Consider the following 20,084-nt stretch of genomic DNA (forward strand, 5'->3'; position numbering starts at 1 on the left):
AATAAATAAAAATTTCAACGAGTCAACAAAAATATCAGTGTAATGCATGTTTTAATGTTGTGTACCATTTTTTAAAACAAAATTTTAATATTAAATTAATTGCACTAGATAGTTGTCAAAATATATACATAAATTCAATATTAAATGAAAATACGTAAATTTTTTTAAATGAAATTAATTAAATTTAAAATAAACTTTAAAAATATAAATCATTTAAAATAAATGAAGAGTAATAAAATGATAGTGTGACCATAAATATTTGGTTGGTGAGATATTTAATCGTGTAGTGTGAGATATTTGATTGATAATGTGAACCAATACGTCCAAAAACATTTGGAAGAAATATTTGAGGAATTGTGGTTGCTCTTGTGAACATGAACGAATTTCACTGTTATTGCGTCAAGAAATATTTATTTTTATTTTTCTTGGTAAGTTTATATTATTATATAGATGCTTCGTGGGAAAAAAATTTATCGTATATATATTTGGGAATAATAGTGGTGAAAATGTTGGCGACAAAAGATAGTGGCACGGAATGACCATGAGTTGATTCTATCACCCTACTTGATAAATATATATAATTACCAAGTTATATTTGCACGCCTAATTTTTTTAGGTATTTTATGAAAATGATTAACCAATAAAACATGATAAAATATAAATAACTTANTTTTTTTGGGTTGTAAACAAATCTCTTCTAATAAAAATTAGAGTCTTTAATTATAATCATAAAAACTAAGCGCATCAATGTATCCATGAATTGTCAAAGTGAAATTGAAAATTTATTAATAAATAAACAAAGAGCATTCTTGGCTTCTAGCCCACCCAGACACCAATTTTTCTTCAACCCAAAAAATAAAAAATAAAAATCCAATGTAACAAATTTAGGACAATACAGGGAAGTTAAACAAACTCTTAAGCATTTCTATGGAGCTAGTCGAGATATCCAAAAACTGCTCGGAGAGGCGGATCATTTGCACTCTTCACGGAGTCGGGTCAAAAATTGAATCAGTAACCCAAAAAATATCAATTCTTGGCCTGAGACATTGCAAGGTTATTATTCCAAAAGGGAATATAATAAGAACTGAAAATGTGAAGCTGCTGCTTGGGGGATCAAAACTGCTTCTCATCTGAAAGCCAGAACCCTCACTGCATCCATAAGTTTTCTCTGCCGTATTCGCGCACAACAACAGGAACACTCGTGGGTGGGATCTAAATTATAAACATCAACAGCTTATTAGCATAAATGGCACATATCATAGTAAATATTGCATAAATTAGTCGATGATCCACACTCTATTCCATGCTGTCGTGAAGCCTAAAGACAGGGAACTCGTGAACAACATTTTTGGACTAAATGATATGATAGATAATCAAAGATATATAGTCATCACGGTGAAGCGACTATCTATATGACGCAACTATAATCTGAACTCTTGTAGGGGAAAGCAATTTTCTGGTGAAACCTGACAGTATAATCACATAATTTATAACTCAACCTACAGGCAGTAAAGCAACAACTTTACCATGCCATAGTCCGTGATAATCATTGAAACATAATCTGAAGGTGTCGCATCATAGCTAGAACAATAAAATCAAAAGGTCAGCACAGCAACAATCAACAGCACAGTTAAAAAATAGAGTCAAGATTCAAGAACAAAATCACTCACATCAGATTCAGAATCTGTAGATTCTCACTCTTCACCCAGCCATTCAAGTAACTGATTTCCTTTCTACCAGAAACCCTAGCAATAGCATCAGGATCACCTGCGATGGAACGTGATATCATTAGAATTAAGTTAGAAATTGGGTATGCTACCATCACTTTAGTAGGCCATCCAATATGTCTCCTTACCAAGTTCATTAGAGCAAATCGAATCAAGTTGAACCCTTTCGTGAAACTTGTATGCTTCACAACAAATCAAGACCGGGACCCGGAATTGATGAGCAACCATAGCAACAGATGCAGTGCCAACCCTCGAGTAAACCGTCCCATTAGACAATACCGATGAAGCACCCAAAAGTACTCTAGTTACTTCATGCATGATATAAGAAACCGCATTTAGATGAGTATATGCACAACTAATACCCTTTTCCACAAGCCTACGAAGTAACTTCTGGCCTTCGAGCTTTGGACGAGAATCCACCACTACAACTCGGAACTGTTTACCAAGTTCTTGGGCATGTGACAATATCATCTCGACAACAGATGACGATGCATATGTGAGAAGAACATCACCATCCCTAATTTTTGTCACAGCATGCTTCACAATTACCTTGTCTGCTAGAGTTATCTTCTCACTAATAAAACGGTCAATATCCGAAATAAGACTCGCTTTAGCCTCTGACTCTGAGAGGGTCAAAGATATTTTTGCAATTCGAGTTTTAAGAAACCTAATAGCATTCCCCATGCTGATTGAAAGGGGTCTGCATTCAATCAGAAAAGAGACATAACCATTTATTTTTGTAGTCAAGTCCCGAATAAGGGCTTTCTCGGGTGGCGTAGTGTAATCTTTGATAGATTCTTGAAATGCTTGAAGCATAGCAATACAACGTGCATTGCCGCCAGATATTTCCCCAGCTAGATATCTCAGACCAACCTGACAAGCACAAAGTCAGAACAGGGTAAAGTGCATCGAGAATTGTATTTAATTATTTTACTTTATATCATGGAAAATAGTTAAATTTATTTCTTCCTAGTAATGTTTGTTATCAAACAAGATCACGTGAAAATATAATCCACACTCTTGTTCTCCAAGGTACTTCCTTTGAGCAATGTCCAGATGGGTAAATTAATACAATTAACTCAAGAGTTACCTTGTAAACAGAAGGATGAACTGGACCTAATTGAAAGAACTTCGCTTCGAGATCAGGAAGCCGTGTTCCATGTTCGTACTGTGGTAGATGCCTAAATAGTTCAACTCTGTTTTTTGCCTCTATTTGTTTTACTACTGAACGCTTCTTTGCCTTCTCGACTCTATTTTCATCATCAAACTGCATCCTTGTCCTTGGATGAGTGACATCTTTCTTCCTATCTTTATCTGGCTGACGATCACCACGTTTTTTCTCAGAAGATGCAACCAGAGAGCCATCTTTCTTCAGTGGAACAACCTTCACAGCCTTATTGGCATTTGCAGAATTGACCCCAGATGCCGCAGCAGATGCCTCACCTCCTCCACCTGGAAAAATGCAGTATTCTGAGATACAATAAGCATATGATGGAAACATTTCTGGATCGTTCATATGTTTGACAAAATTGACCTAAAATAGACCACTACTCACCAAAAAATAAAAAAATAATAAAAATAAAAATGGTAGAGCAGCAGAATATGGCTAGGAAAACTACAGCACCAAACCAAAACATTGAATGACACCACTGGCTCAGAATTCAATACATCAACCAAACTGATAATCAACTAACTACTAGTCTCCAATATAAATATTGACCATTCACCTTTATCAGAAGCCTTTTTCGCTCGTTGAGCCTCTTGAATAGCACGTCTCTCAGCCTTTGTAGTCTTCTCCTTTGATGTCTTTCCACTAGCAGGGCCCAGCTCTTTCCGCACTTCCACACTTGACTCTCCATCTATTTTCAGCACAGAACTCAAACCATAAACTCAAGTTAATGATTATCAGAATAAGTATAAAATTCAGAAAACACAACAAACCTATAAAATCAGTAGTCAAATTCGCTACACTCTTCTGCTTCACAGCCGCCATATCAAATCCCCCAGCTGGCAATGAAGTAGCGAATTTCCCAGAACCACTCCTGAGGCCCCGTTTAGGAGACATGAGGTCCTCTGAGAACTCCGTAGTCGCCGTCGGAGATATAAACTCGGACGGATTATAACTTCCAACCGGAATCGAAGAATAATCCCTAGCTCGAGCGGCGTGTAGATGAGATAAAGGCGTCCCTTGAGGGAAGCGGCGGGAGAGATCCGCAGATAGAAGGCGCGGCGGCGGGATCATGACCGGTGACAAGGAGTTGCTGGAGGGTGAGATGTTGGAGACAGGAGGCGACGAGGATGTCGGGTCGGGTGGACCCGATTGAGATCGATCGTGTGCAGCCCCCGGAGCGAAGAACCCGACGTGCCGAACTTTAGGGTCGCTGGCGGCCCGTGGAACGCGGCGAGGGTCCATCCCCGCCACTCGATTGGGGTTCGGAGAATTGGGAGGGGAGCGGTTGTATTTTCTTGAGAAACAGCAGTCACGCACAAGATTTTCACTGTACTTTGCCGGAACATTTTTAACTTTATATAGAAGTGGTTTTAGGAATAATACATAAAAATAAATTTAATAATAATTTTGGGCCAGGTTTTATCATACTATTGTGCCCATTAGATATTTCAGTGGCCGGTCCAACTTCTAATTTGGGCTTTAAAGTCTAAATGTTGACCCAGTGGACCAAGAGAGTTCCATATCCCGCATGTAATAATTAGAGTCCAGTTGGTCTAATCGTGTGTTGGTGTAGTATATGGTGGTCTACCAATCAAACTGATGGGAGTTAATAACTAAAGAAAATAAAAATATAAAAAAAAGAGATATATTAATCAGATATCCACGCTCCCTTAAAATATACTTATTAATCGATTTCTTTTAGTTATTGGAGGGGATCACGATCTTAAGGATTTGTCCCAAATTTAGGATTTTAGTGTCACGAAATACAAGTCATCGATATTTGTTAATTGGTTTGACAAAGCTCTAAACAAGGTGAACTCCCAAATTATATAAGTGGTGTATATTGCGATACCCCGTCCAAGATTGAACGAGATTCCAAAACTGTGCATGTAAGAGATTGCACATTTGAGTAATAATTAAAGATTTGATAAGTATTGGTCATACTAACAAAGTGCATTTTCATTTCGATATTTCATCACTTAAAAACTCCATAGTTAAGCGTGTTTGCTTGACATGAGACAATTATGAGATATGCGACCTTCTGAAAAGTTTTTCAAGGTGCGTGTAAATAAGAACATAAGTACATTGGAAAGACTCGTTCAATCAACGTACTGGAATGAACATCTTCCAATCTCCGTTTAATAAAATTATTAATCAAACAACCAAAAGTAGTGCTCTCCAAAGAAAAACTTGAGTAGGTTTTTATCAATTTCAGTCACTGTAGATGTCAATAATTATAAATTAAGCTTATTGAGTCTAGCTAGAATATATAAAATAAAATAAATTTTTTTTAAAAAAAACCTTTAAATTAGCGCAAAAACTCATGTGATACTGTTTTACAATCAACTTTATGAGACAGATCTTAAACATAAGTCATGAATTTTTTAATTTTTATGTCCAAAGTATTATTTTTATTGCAAATGTATCAATTTTTTTTAATTATGTTATGAATAAATATTGTGCAATATATGTTGTTTTGAATGAAAATATTAATTTTTATGTCATAAATATTAATTTTCATTGTTAGTATGGACTGAATCGGCCATTCATGTGTGAGACAGTTTCACATGATACATATTCTTAAATTAGTATATTTTGGGTTTGCTAAACGTACGGTGAAAAATGAACAACAATGCAGAAATATCAATTTATTATATTAAAAATAAATTCAGAATTTATCAATTCATATAATGATTTTAGTAATTTGTTAATTTATACACATTATATTATGAGTTAGTCTCTTCTAAGACAATCTCATATATANTCTAACTAAATTTGGTAAAAAAAAATTCTTATTTTCAAAATTACCTCTCACACATTTGGCTCTAACATATAATTTTGTTCTTGGATTTTCAAAAAAATAAATTTATTGTTTTTTATTTATTAAATTATTATTTATTTATATATTTATTTTGTATAATTGATCGTGCTTAGATTTTCATATTTCATAGCTATAAAGTCATATTTAATTTTATAAATATTATAACTAAATCAAAATTTGACATCCAAATATGTGCATTAATATACAATAATATTCATATAATATATAACTAATTGCTAGTATAAATTAGTGTAAAATGAACCGAAATGGAGAACTTGAAGATCTTTTGGGCGGTCGTATATCTTTTCACCTACCAACAATCCCCGATCTTCCAGATTTCCCGCACCCCATTCCTTGAAACAAAAATTCGTAGAATTATCAGTCTACAAACATTAAAAAAACCTCATTGTCGAGTCAAACTTTGACACATGGATCCATGTCAAGAAATAAACAAATAAAATAAATTGTCATTCAAGAATTTAATGACCGAAATGTAGATAAATCATTCGATTTCATCGTAGTATTTTTTGTAGTATTCCCCGCTCCTATCCTGCAATCACGTCTCTTCAGATCATATCAACCCAAAGAAAAAAAAGGTTTGAGGCCTTCTAAATACAGCTATTATTACTGGAATAATTACCTCTACGGGGTGGGAGAATTTTGTTATTGAACATGTATTATTCAATTCTGTGAAATTTTTGGGTCAGATTTTGTACCTTTTGCTTTAGATTTCATGTACCCTTTTTGCATCACAGCATTCCATGATTTGAATTTATTTTACTTTTAGGAAAAGATAATGTAAATATCTCTCTTCACATATTATAAGTCTAAATTTATTATTAACAGACTGGTTTTTTTTATCTTTAGGCCCGAAGAGTTACTGGTATATTCAGCAAGATGAAGAGCGATCTGCATCAAATGAAGGCTCAGTTTCCATGCTCCAGGTAGTTTGATTACATATCTTTAAAGGGGAAATTTAAATTAATTAGTCACTGAGATCATGAAGTACCCACGCATAGATATGAGAAAAATGTCAGATTTAGTCATATAAGTTGTCATTATAATTTTATATTTCCGTCCTCTGACTTGTTAAAATTAGGTATAAATTCGATTTCTTAATCTTTTGCGCGTTATGACACACCTTATTCTGAAAGTTTTGAAGAAAACTTACACAACCGCACTCTATATTCTGTCACTTGGAATCATGGGAGGCAATAGAAAAGGTACTACAAATCGACACCCTCGACAAATTTCCTGGTCCTATTTGTTTGTAAGTTTTAAGGTACAAATCTCATAATTTCTAACACTATCCTATGGTCAAAACATTTGAAGCAGTTCTTGGACATATACCCTCCTCGAGAAGTGATCAAAACATGTACCTATAGTATACATCTTGTTTCATTATCAGTTTGTTTTGCCGACATCCGAAATATATTTACCGCATAAACATATTGATTTTGAGCTAGCCTGAGTATGTCTTAAATCTTTATTTTGGTGCATCCATGGTTTCGAAACATATATAATAAAGAATCTTCAGTGAAAATTGTTCTCCTGTCCTCCAAACGAAGAATTTAAAACTACTTGGTCGGATTTCGTATTCAAAGTGTTTTGCGTAGAATGCTAAGTGCTTTGTGTAGAATGCTAACACTGGAAAAGTACGTTAACAAGAAGACCAAGAATGGAACAATATTGCATATCGTCAAGAATCACGACGTCCAACCCTAAATAACATAACAAATTATCAAAACTATGTAACATGCCGAATTTTTCGGTAAGCAGCTCTTCGTTTATAATACACTTCAGATAGATTTAAAAGACTGGAGAAATTTGTGGGCATGTCTCAGTTTTTTGAAAAATCATATTTACTTCGAAACTAAGGGAATCACTGAAAAAGTGATTATTAGCTTTTGACTTTAAAAATGTCGATTTTGTGTATTTTTTAAACCCATATAATTTGTTAGCTTCTGTTTAATTTAATTGAAATCCACTAGTGAGATAGTGGTTATGCTTCTACAAAAAGATTTGATAAAAAGTTAGTATATAATCACTTACTTATCAAACTCTATATATTCACTTTAGATTTTCAGCTTTTCACTTCTGTTTTTTCTCAATTTTTTTGTAATCTATAAATATAATCAATTTTTTAAAAGCAGAAGTTGTTGCAAACACTCCCTAAATATGTTCATAAATTAAAAAGTCTTTGTGAAGATACGTCATGATTTCGATATTGTATCTCTGAAAAGGAAAACCAAGATTTTTGTTTTGTTGAACTTCTTGAACATGTATAAATATATAGAAAGTAAAGCAGTGATTTACAATATTAATGTTATAATTATCATCCTTTAATTCCAAAAATGATAGTGGGATTAAAAAAAAATGTGTATTATGTTACATTAACTTTTAAACTGTCAACATGACTTTATCAATCAATATATATATAACTAAATTAACTTTTCGAAATGAACATCTTATCATGAAAAAAAATGAATATCTTTAAGCATGTGAATTCTGATGTTGTACTCTAAATAGACCAATCTTATCAGAATGCAAGCGTCAGTGTTTTTCTTAGTTACCTTTGAAATAATTCACACTTTGGTCAAAAAGTTTTCCAAAATAACTAAATTGATATTTATATATTCTTGACATGATTTTCAGTGTAATTATGATTTTTAATTAGTTGTAACATAGATAATTTTAATGTTCTTAAGTCATTGTCTGCTTTTATTTCTTAAAATAACGACAAAAATTGTCATTTATTCAATCGCAAAAAATGGCATCTCACCTGCACAAAATTGAGAATTGCAGTGACGAAGACAACTGAAAGTGTTTCAGTTTGGGCATTGATTATCATGTTCCAGCCATATCCACGTATGGGGTAGACACCATTAATGATATTTGAAATAAGAAGAGATTGGTGACCAATAAAACACAGCAGATTATATATATATATATATTAATCCAGACAAAATATTTTACATTTTTATCGTAAAGATTCAAGATTAATCATTGAAGTTCATGTGGTAAATCTTACATTCACTTGTAGCACGGGCGAACTACACAATTCTGATCTTAATCAGCACAGATGCCAAAAGATTCTTACATGTTTCAAGATCTGTATATAAACAAATTGACGTGAGAAATCACTTGTGATCTGATATATATACGCATTATCTTTACCGAACCGAATTAACTGGTTAGAAAATAGATTTACCTATTGATGAACTTGTGCTGCTGATCCAAAATGTCACAAAAGTTGGATTGTGAGGTTAAACTGCTAACATCCCAATTCTCATTGATATTAGGAGATGGGAGACTGCAATGAAACCCGAAGAACGAAGTATGGTGCTTCAGCATCCTTTTAACGACATTTGATTCTTGAATTATGTGTTCAGTTGCTGCTACTGTGGCAGCAGTAGCTTCATTGGTTATGGGACAATGAATAATAGGCTGGCTACTAGATGCCGATGGTCTGAAAACTTCAAACAAATTGTTCATGTTTCTTGATTCATTTAGCTTCTTGATGCACATTTTCTCCTTCGTTCTTTCCCTAGCCCTTGCTCTTGCTTTAGCCCTCGATTCTTTAGCTAGAGATGACGCACTCTGTATTGGATTTTTAGCTCCTTTACATTGGTTAGCATTCATCCACACTGATTTTCTCTTTGAATCCGCAGGTAATAAACAACTCCCATATTCCAAAGCTTCACCATTTAACACTACTTCGCATTCAGAAGGAGAAGAAGTGCTCTTAGCACTAGAACTCTTCTTTGTATGAACCAGATCTTTAATGGCTACTTTCGATTTCGTTAACAACCACTCAAGTGTTTTACTTGGCTTGTCAAAACCTAGCATCTCTTGAAGATCAAAGAACTTTCGCGCTATGCCAATGGACAACCTGACTCTGCGATCCCTCGGCCCCTGAGACGTCACGATTTTACTGTGCCGATCTTTCTTCACCGTTTGCTTTGTTGAAAATGTGTTGGCCAAGGCAGAAGGATCTTCATTACTCCCACCAACATCTTGATTATACAAGGTTGAAGTCTCAATAAACGGCGCATTTGTGGCTAAATAGTGGCCGGAAAGCATGTCTGGCTGCTGTTGGTGGTCATGAAATAGAATTTCATCTCCATTAACGATGTCTACGACAGAAGTAGACCGACGAGATTGAAGAGACTGTGAAACCTGAGGAGGATAAAGGTATGAGCTCTTGCCAAACATTGTTCTCCTGTGGGGGGTGGGGAGTCAAAGATTCAAAAGGTAAACCCTAGTCAATTTTCTGACACGAAGCTGTATCTTAATCAAAAAACTGTAGAAAAAAACCCTTGTAGTCCTCGAAAAATAAGCAAATGTTTTTTACTGTCGACCTTCGATCTGAATAGAAAGGGTTCTAGGAGAGGAGCACCCCTTTTAACATGCTGTTACTTACTGATCTAAGATTAGAAATTTTTTGTCGGGCTTTAATTATTTGCAATCTGGAAAACGACTTTGCCTGAGAAAGAACCGAGTCCGAGGCTAGCGAGTACGTAGGTAAAAAAAATTGGAGGATGAAGAAATGATGAAACGGGGGAGTTTAGGTTCTCTGGGTGTAAAAGTGCTAGACCCTTTTTCTTTAAACTTCCAACAAGAATACTCAGATGCGCCAGATACGGTATTAATTGTTATAAAAAAAAAATACATTTTTTTTAACTTATCTTCAACTTTATAAGAAGTACAAATTTATTTGTCGATTTCAAATGTAATCTACAGTTCTGCAACTACAGATCCTCCACTTCAGCAACAAATCTCAAACCCATGATTTGTTCATTATTTAGTTAAAACGCAAGAATAGCAAAATTTAAGATTGACATAAAGTTGCTTCAACCATCATAAAACCTAACATTTTAGACATACAAACAGATAGATATAGTATACAAACACTATTGACGAACTGGGCCTTGGAAACTTTAGTCATATTACAGTTTTGGTGTGTGACTTAGATCCAAGCCTTAGGTTTTCAAAGGGCCGTGAGCTTTTTGTAGGTGTGACCTTTGCATGAATGGTGTAAAAAAAGCTGAGATTAGAGCAGATTTTAGACACTAAATACGTACGTACCTTTGCTTACAACACTACGCAATGGACAAATTTAACTTCAATTCTTGATGTATAAGGGGGGGCCCCATTAGCATCGTGTCATGTCCACCATCCACCTCTCCATTTCTGGTATGCCAGTGAACAACTCACAATTTTCTTCTGTTCGTTTTACAGCTTTTTTTCCCTTCTCTGTAATGGTTAAAAAATATTGTGCAAAATTCTTTTGTTTTGTTTTCAGTTTGAAAAAGCATAATAAATTTTTCTTTAGAGGCCTTTTCCTCTTGTGATTCTTGGGATTTTTTCCCCTGCCATTTTACGGTGTGAATCGAGGTGGAGGAACGACTGGGGTTTTTAAACAACTTGTGCAAACCCTAATTCTTGAATTGTCGTTTTCTTGCTGCATTTTTTTTCCTTTCTGATTTGTTTTATCTGTAAATTTTCAATGGGTTTGTTTACGTTTCTGGGTTCTTGTTGAACTGTTGGTTGAAGCGGATTAGGATCCAAAAAAGACATGAACGGAAGCTTCAGCTTGGTAGAAAAGTTGGTTTTTGCATTCGGGGAAGAAGGCATGCTGATTGGTAATGGTAAGCCTATATATATTGAATCTTGATTTATTGAAATAAAACTTTGAATATTATGAATAAATTATGAACTCTAATTAGAGTATTTGTGTTTTAATTTTGAAAAATTTTACTTGGTAGCTTAGCTCTGTTCTTATATTTATTAAAACTATAATAATTATTATTTTAAAATGTTACTGAGGATATTTCTTGAATTTTATTTGTGTTTTATATGCAAGTTTAATTTTCTTGAAATTATTGGCTTAAAAAATGTAAACAAATTTCAGACTTTTTTCAAAGAGCGAGGATTTACTTGGTGGTTTGTGATTCTATAAACATAGTGTTTTTTTTCATTAGGCTGGGTGCTGATTAATTCAAGAAAATTATTTTTCCTGAATTTTTTTACATCTTAATAATATTTATCCTCTTAGTCTTTCCTGTAATTTCATGCCAGTAGAGGCACTTATAAATTAATTATATTTTTATTATTATTTCCCAAATATATTATTTAAAGGCACCACAATTATTTGAATATTTTTGGATTTCATGAATTTGAAAAATAGATTTGATGACTGAGAATGTAGATTTTATATATTTGATTAAAGGAAAACATCCTCACAGTTAAACTTGGATAAAATTAAATTGAAATGATTTTATGTCTTTTATAATAATAAAAAAAAAAATTAACATTAATTTTTTCTTGAAAAACATTCAAATCCATCTTACAATTTGGTTTATATTTGGATTTGTTATCCAAAGTTGGACAGTAAACTTTTTTTAAATTTATTTTTAGTCTTATTTCCCTTGAGTCACGACCTATACTAGATATTAACGATACGACATCATATATTGTTGAGTCTGGAGATGTCATGTCTGATTTCTAGCAGAATAAGACCAAAAGAAACAAATTTACTACATCGATATTTATTTTTGACAAGTTATAAGACGAAAATTCAAAACATGATAACTTAAACGTTATCTTCACTTGCATATTATGTAGAATTATAAAAATGGATTATTCAATACGTAAAGGTAGAAACATATCATAATACATAAACCGGGTTAAAGCGAGTTCAAAGTAAATCGATTACATAGTGTTTTCGGTCTTTTTCATGTGATGTCCCTTTATGTCACTTTTTTTTTTCTTTTTCAAAATTTTTGGTGAAGTGTGAAACTATTATTCTGGGATGAGAATTAATCATAATTAGTGCTGTGCATATACAGTCTACTAAATAAATGTATATGATATTTATAATTATTAATTAATAAAAAGTACTTTGGTGTAATTTGATAATATCAAGAGAGGGTTGCGTTTTAATATGTAATATAGATTAATAAGTACTATTCAATAGTAGTATCTTAATATTATATTTATATTTCATTAAAAGCCAACGGGAAAAGATTAATTATTGATTAATTTAAAACTTAAAAATTAAGAATTCTTTGAATAGCTAAAGAATTGAATTTTTTAGAAAATATAAACAAATTCCATTAGAAGATAACGGTGTAAAAAAAATGGAATGCATACTCTGCCCCTTTTTTAAAAAAATAAATTCCTTTACAAATTTTTCATATAAAAAGTAAAAAAATAAAAAAAAAATTTCCTTTACAAATTTTTCGTATAAAAAGTAAAAAAAATAATTAAAATATATATCGAAACTTGTTTTTTATTATTTCCTAATCCCACATTTTTCTTAATATTCATAAATTTCCAAATCCCAATTCTTATATGATTTTTTGCCTCTCATAATTAATGTTTACCTCGCTTGAGGTTTATCATAATTAAAAACAAATCCAAATAAATTTGAAAATAATAACTACCCATTAACATTTTTACTTATATATCTTACATATTTCTACCTCCATTAAAAAAATTTAATAAAAAAATATCATCATTCGAAAATTTCTACAACATTTCAAATTTACCCTTTTATTAATATTACTTATTACAACTTGACTAAAATGCCTTTGTTTGTAATTTTTAATGCTTTCATATTTTTGAAGAGTTTAATTTCATAAGTATTTAGATTAAATATAAATTTTTAATATTCGAAAAAATTATTGTATTTCAATTAAAGTATATAATCAAATTAAAATATTGAAAAAACCATCATGATTTCATATATTAAATTAAATTAATCATATAATTTTTTTATGATTTTTTTGAGGATATAATTGAAATTTCCCATTTTTGTTATATTTCATGCACCCCAACAAACTTGGAGGGAGGTAGCCATTAAAAAAAAAAAAATTTATAATTATTTATTAAATATTTTTGACGAGAAATTATCTTTAAAAAAATCCGCCACACCTCAGAAAATAGTCTAGCTCCGTCCCTGCTTCGTTGTGCTTCGATACCAGTGGTTTTAAATTTATATATATCCTGGGAAAAATGGACGTCCACACAAGCCTCAAATTTATATTTCTTGGTTGTCCTCGACTTTACAGTTTTAAATAATTTTGACTAGGGATGAAAAAGCTCATAAGCCGGCTCGATTCGTTTGCACCATGTTGTTTGGACAAAATTCTATCCCTATCACTTGGAACATGTAAGCAGTCATCGCTGCCTGAAGCGTACTTCATTCCTATTAACTACAACAAAAATGGCTTTTCGCATCTCGCAAATTCGCTTTTCGCGGCGCACATTGCACGCTGCAAAGTTGAAAGCTGTTGAAAGTTCAAGATTATCCGCGGCGTGCATAAGCACGCCGTTAATACAAACTATTATTCGCGGCGCGCCTACGCACGCTGTTGATAGTCGAAGCATAACCGTCGCTAATCTTGTTATTACAATAAAAAAAAATTACGTTTACAATTTAATAAATCTTAAAAAAACGTACACTATAATAACAATATTCATCTTAACTAACACTTAAAAATTTACAAAAAATTGAAACAAAAAAACGTACCTTAAATCGAAATTTGAAAAAAATTGAAACAAAAAAACGTACCTTAAATTGAAATTTAAATTGCTTGAGAGAGAAAAATTTTAAGTGTTATGGAGTGTTGTGGTAGAATGTGGGTCGACTGGTGATATTTAAAGACAATTTGCGACGGTTTTTGTTTTACCGTCGCTTTTAGCAACGGTTTTTTGCTAAACCGTCGCTAATGGCGACGGTTGTTAATTTGTCGCTAATAGCGACGTACGTATACCGTCGCTATTAGAGACGGTTATAATTTAACCATCGCTAATTTGAATGTTGCGACGGTTGTATTAAACCGTTGCTAAGGTTAGCGACAGTTTGACTACAACCGTCGCTAATTTAGCGACGGTTTTAAAGAAACCGTCGCTAATATAAATATTGCGTCGGTTTTCAATCAACCGTCGCTAAATATTAACGGCGCACATTTTCATGCACGCTGTCGTTTATATAATTTTTTAACGGCACACATAAACGCACGCTGTGGATGCAAGTCTTGCATTTTCGAAATAAAAAATTTCAATGTTTTTTTTACACAATATAAAAGGTGATAATATTTTAAAATTCATTTCCACACAAAAATTTAGACCAAAAAAATAACATAAACATTCGTTTCCATGTAAAATTAAAGGAAAAAACTACTATTTTATCAGTGTAGTTCATGTCTTATTTTTGTTGGGTGCTCACTAGGAAGCAACGAGACATGGAAAATACACTTGCCTGATAAGTCATTTGTAACATCATATTTAGTAGGTAATAGCCAGACGATGGCTATCACTTCCAAGTTAAAACCTTCGAAGAAGACGAAGAATCTGATATAATTGGTGGGGTTAGTCATATATACATGAGGAGGGGGGGGTCGTTTAATTGGAATCCAATTAACTATGAATCATATTAAATTTAATAGTATCGAGCAGTTGCAATATTTTTATCAAAAGTCATAGTCAGTGATATCAAAGTATCTCGATTTTTTTTTAAAAAAAAATCATACAACAATCCAAGAGCCACCTTCGACCACCATGTCAGCAATTACACTTCTTTGCGACTTTTTGTTTAAAACCATACTAGAATTTTTTGTTCTCTCATTTTTTAAAAGAGATTTAGCATAACATAAATGTTATATTGTTGGATATGCAAATCACCCATTCTGGAACATTTTTTTCTTCGTTCTTTCTAAGTTTTGAATTAATCGTGCACAACTATATCCAAAACTACGGTTACTGTGTTAAATATACATAATTCAAATATTTAAATTTGTATAATACTTCCATCGTCAAATTTCGAATTTTGATATCATTTAGACCCAAAAAGTGATGAATATATATGTAACTAGAAGCTATAAAAGATGTTATAGACATATATAGTTGGTATATGGCATAAGGATGCATACAATTCTCACCCTTTGAGCTATTATTTGGGGTAGAGTTAGGTCATTGCCTCGATCTTAACTTGGTATAAACGATAAACTCAACGCTACATATTGGGCCCTCCTATGTGTCACCCGCTAATGTCTTGTAAAATTTACGCTTCAATTGTTTATTCATGGACATGAGAGGTGTGTTAAATTTCTCACATCGACTGAATTAAATTATTGAAAGTTGTATATATGGACATGAACAATTTTCCTATTTGAGCTAGCTTTTGAGGTGGAGTTAGACTCAAATGCTAATCTTAACACAAACCAAACTCATTTGATTTGATAAAACAATATGCATGATTAAAATTTTGATCGTGTGCAAAATTTTCATAGCTAGTTAAATATACGTCATTTTTAGACAAGTTCACGATCGAGGCCCAATTCATTGTAGATCATTCCTATTCATTATTTTTCTAGTTTTTTTACCCAAATTAAATCCCATTTTTTTAAGTCTTGATTAGATTGTCTGGTTTTAAACGACTTTATTAGACAAATTAAAAAGACTTTAACTTATACTGAGGCGTAGGGTTAACCAAAATTTGGTTAATTCAAAGAGTCGATTCGATTAAATTAAAATGTTAATTTTATTTTAAAAAATTGGCTACTTTGGTCGATTCGATTCGATTTAAATATAATTATTTTTGGAGTCGTCGTGTAATTTTTTATAAACCAAAAATACCCTTAGGTACCGTTTGGTTCAAGTACTTCTAAGTACTAATATAAATAGTCCTATCATATCACTTGTTTTGTACAAGTATTATTTATCTCGATCAATCAAATTATTAATTATTTATTTCACATCAATCAAATTCGTAATAATTTATCTCACATCAATCAAATCAATAATATAAAATTACGATATTACCCTTAATAAATAATATTATTAATATTTTCAACAAGGACAAAATGATAATATCATATTATCTCAAATTTAATCAATCAAATCAAACACTATATTAACTATCATTTTCTATTTATTTTATTATTACAAAATATTATTTATCCTCATACTATATATCTCATACCATGAACCAAACGGTACCTTATAAAATTACAAAAATACTTCATATTAATTTATTTAAAAAATATCGTAAAAATCTATTTGAGTATATTTGAAGTTTATCTAGAACTAATATATATATATCTTAATAAAAGTATTTAATTATATTTATGTATCTTTTTGAATTTTTAAATGATCATACCATCACTATCATAAAAAATATTATAAAATTCATTTTTAATTATTGCTATTTTTAATATAATCTCCAGCGTCTTTTGCAGCTGACATGATGGTTATAAATACTAACATTTTTTCTATTAAATAATGTTTGTGTGAACGGTCAACAGATTTAACTACGTATGAATGCAGCGCTTCCAAAGGGAGCGTATATTAATCAATCCCTAATTTTTAATATTCTAAGGCTTCGTTTGGTACGTGTGATAGGATAAGTAAATGATTAATAATTAGAGTGATTAAAAAATGAAATATATAGATTAATAGTATGGTGGGATAAATAATATGGTGTTTGATATGATTTTAAAATGATGGATTAATTTTGTAAATTTTATAGTAATGATCAAAATGCACCAAATGCTAATTAAATATATATTCTTAAAATAATTGGATAGATAATTAAATATTTATAATTATAATTTATATTTATTAAAATTAATTTAAATATATTCATTAGAAATAAATTTGTAAATATGCATGTACTTTAATAGCAATAATATTTTGAATGTTAATGTTAAATAAAGTTTTAGTAATAATTACAATATTATTGTTTTTTCTTAAAATAATTATAAATATTCTTAAAATAATTTGATAGATAATTAAATATTTATAATTATAATTTATGTTTATTAGAATTAATTTAAATATATTTATTAGAAATATATTTGAAAATATTATGGTAATCATTAAACACAATAAATTAAAATTTAATAAATATTTATTTTCATAAGAGATAAGAGGATAAAAATGTAATTTGTGGTGTGTTGATAACTTATCCCACTTAATTTGTTAGATTAATAATCAAATAATTAATCATAAAATTAGGTCTTAAACCGGGTCAAAATGATTATTAATATATCTTAAAATTTTAACCAAACATTAGATAAGTATGTGATTATTCATCTATCCTTATTTAATCACATCAACCAAACACACCCTTAATATANATCTTGTACATTTTTTTATATTGAAATATACATCTTGATACATGGACAAATTTTCAAAATTCATGTATTTATCATGTTGAAGTTTCGAATTTCTTGGATAAGATATCATACAAACTAGAAAATTTATCATGTACTATTTCGAGTATTAAAATACAGAGTTTGAAAATTTACGAGCTTTGTAGATTCAGACTTTAACTTGTAAAGATGATTTGTAGATCATCGTTTTAACTTCGTAAAACATGCTAAATCATTCCATTTAGATAACCGAGATGGTATGGTTGGCCAAAATACTAGAGTTTATTGGTTATGTCAAGCTAATCCATGCTGAATGTAACCATTAGTTTACCTATCCGAATAAGCCTAGCTAATCAAAAATATGTCTTGTAGCAATTTGAGTTTTATGTTCAACCATTTTGGTTGTTGGTCATTTTCATCATCGGACTATGATATATCATCAAAACACTTCAGCTCGCTAAAAACCAAGTTGTCCGAAATTATGTTTCAGCAACTTATTACTTCAAAATGGCTTTCTATCAACTACGTACACACTTAATAAAATATGTTAGCAACACAATAATAATTTTTGTTCACTAAAATAAAGATTGCTACCATTTCTGTAATATTATAAATAATATAACAAAAAAATATTTTTTCAGTGAGAATATAATTCTTATGCACACCGGAATTTATTTCAAAAACAGTTTAAAATTTGGAAAAAAAATCATTGCTCATTCAAAAGGAACTTGGAGAGTTAACTCAGTTTAGGTCATGTTTTATAGTCCCAATGAAAGTGGGACCAAAATTATACACCTATAATACGAGGAGGGGACTATATCCAATTGTATTTGTTGCACATGCAAAACGTACAAATTTAATGTAATGTTATGGTGGATAATATCTTCAATGCACGTCCAAACGACAACCTTCAACTCAAATTTACGGTTTATATTTGATCTAATATAAAAAAAAAATTATAGAACAATGATGATCGTTAGATCTATATCATGATGATTTACATTCTCAGGGAATTAAATATAAGCAAAAACTTGTGTCAGACGGTCTCACGGATCGTATTTTGTGAGACAGATCTCTTATTTGAGTTATCCATGAAAAGTATTATTTTTAGTACTAAAAGTATATTACTTTTTATTGTGAATATCGATAAGATTGATCCATCTCACAAATAAAGATTCGTGAGATTATCGCATAAAAGTTTTACTAATTAATATACTACCAAAACAAATAATAATAATGTTTTAAACTAAACATGTGAGGTCGTCCATGTTTAATTGCAAGTCCTATCGATCCCAAAACAAGTTGGTCGTGAAATTGAAAGCTGGATTCTGCTCACCAATCATACTAACACGTGTACACTGCTCGTGATAAGTTTAGGGGCCCCTCTACACCATCACTCACTAGATTTGTCACTCCATAGGGGCTAAATTGAAAAGGTTGTCTCCCAGGGTCGAGTCGCAAATATTGTTTTCCCGATTCAAATTTGGAGGGTAGCATGTCTTAGGCAGTGTTCTAAAAAGTTCGTTTAGGCTCTGTTTAAACGTGTTTAAGCTTGAAGTTCGATAAAAACGTCTCACTTCGGATAAAAACGAAAAAAAACGGTCAAACTGTAGTTTGATCGAATTAAGCGTAATTAAAGCGTTTAATCAAGCGTCCTTAAACACAAATAATCACATATGTTTATTTTTTTATTTTTTTATTTTGAATGTTTGTCTTTTATTTTAAAATAATAAATTAGGTTTATAATTTAAATGTTTATTTTTAAATTTTAATTATGATTAAGCGTGTGTGACAATGATTTGATAAATATTTAGCATTTTTTAATGTGGTCTAGTTGCAAAACAAATAAAGATTGTAATTTTGAGATTTTTTTGCTTTTATAAATATGAAAATTAATGCATCATACTTAAATTTATCATATTTATGTATTATTTTATCTATTTATTGGTTTGAGATAATTACAATTACACTAAAGATAAAAAACGTTTTTTCACGCTTAAGCTCGTGCTAATCTCGCTTAAGCTTGAAAAGCTTGGAGCTCAACATCCACGCTTCGGGACGCTTCACGCTTTTTAGAACCTTGGTCTTAGGTAGTATATATTGCAGAATATTAAAGTTATATCCTAAAAAATTATACCATAACGATGAAATAGTTATTCATTTAGGAGGGCGACTTTTCTGAACTCGATCAGTTTCTGTTGGAT

General features: G+C 31.3%; 2 protein-coding genes across 2 annotated transcripts; both read right to left on the bottom strand.

The window, feature by feature from the left end:
* Positions 1-774: 774 nt before the first annotated feature.
* LOC140976160 (uncharacterized) lies at positions 775-4,228 on the bottom strand. Its single transcript, XM_073440089.1, has 7 exons — positions 3,669-4,228; positions 3,455-3,586; positions 2,818-3,179; positions 1,856-2,600; positions 1,671-1,767; positions 1,527-1,581; positions 775-1,212 (listed from the first exon to the last, which is right to left on the bottom strand). Exons 1-7 carry the CDS (start codon positions 4,138-4,140, stop codon positions 1,147-1,149), a joined length of 1,929 nt encoding a protein of 642 aa, XP_073296190.1. The 5' UTR covers positions 4,141-4,228; the 3' UTR covers positions 775-1,146.
* A 4,510-nt stretch (positions 4,229-8,738) lies between these two features.
* LOC140977844 (transcription factor DICHOTOMA-like) lies at positions 8,739-11,456 on the bottom strand. Its single transcript, XM_073442578.1, has 2 exons — positions 8,931-11,456; positions 8,739-8,831 (listed from the first exon to the last, which is right to left on the bottom strand). The coding sequence occupies exons 1-2, from the start codon at positions 9,932-9,934 to the stop codon at positions 8,825-8,827; spliced, it is 1,011 nt and encodes a 336-aa protein (XP_073298679.1). The 5' UTR covers positions 9,935-11,456; the 3' UTR covers positions 8,739-8,824.
* Between the last annotated feature and the right edge of the window lie 8,628 nt (positions 11,457-20,084).

Source organism: Primulina huaijiensis, chromosome 5 (genome assembly GCF_012295235.1).
Source record: "Primulina huaijiensis isolate GDHJ02 chromosome 5, ASM1229523v2, whole genome shotgun sequence".
In the NCBI taxonomy this organism is placed as follows: Eukaryota; Viridiplantae; Streptophyta; class Magnoliopsida; order Lamiales; family Gesneriaceae; genus Primulina; species Primulina huaijiensis.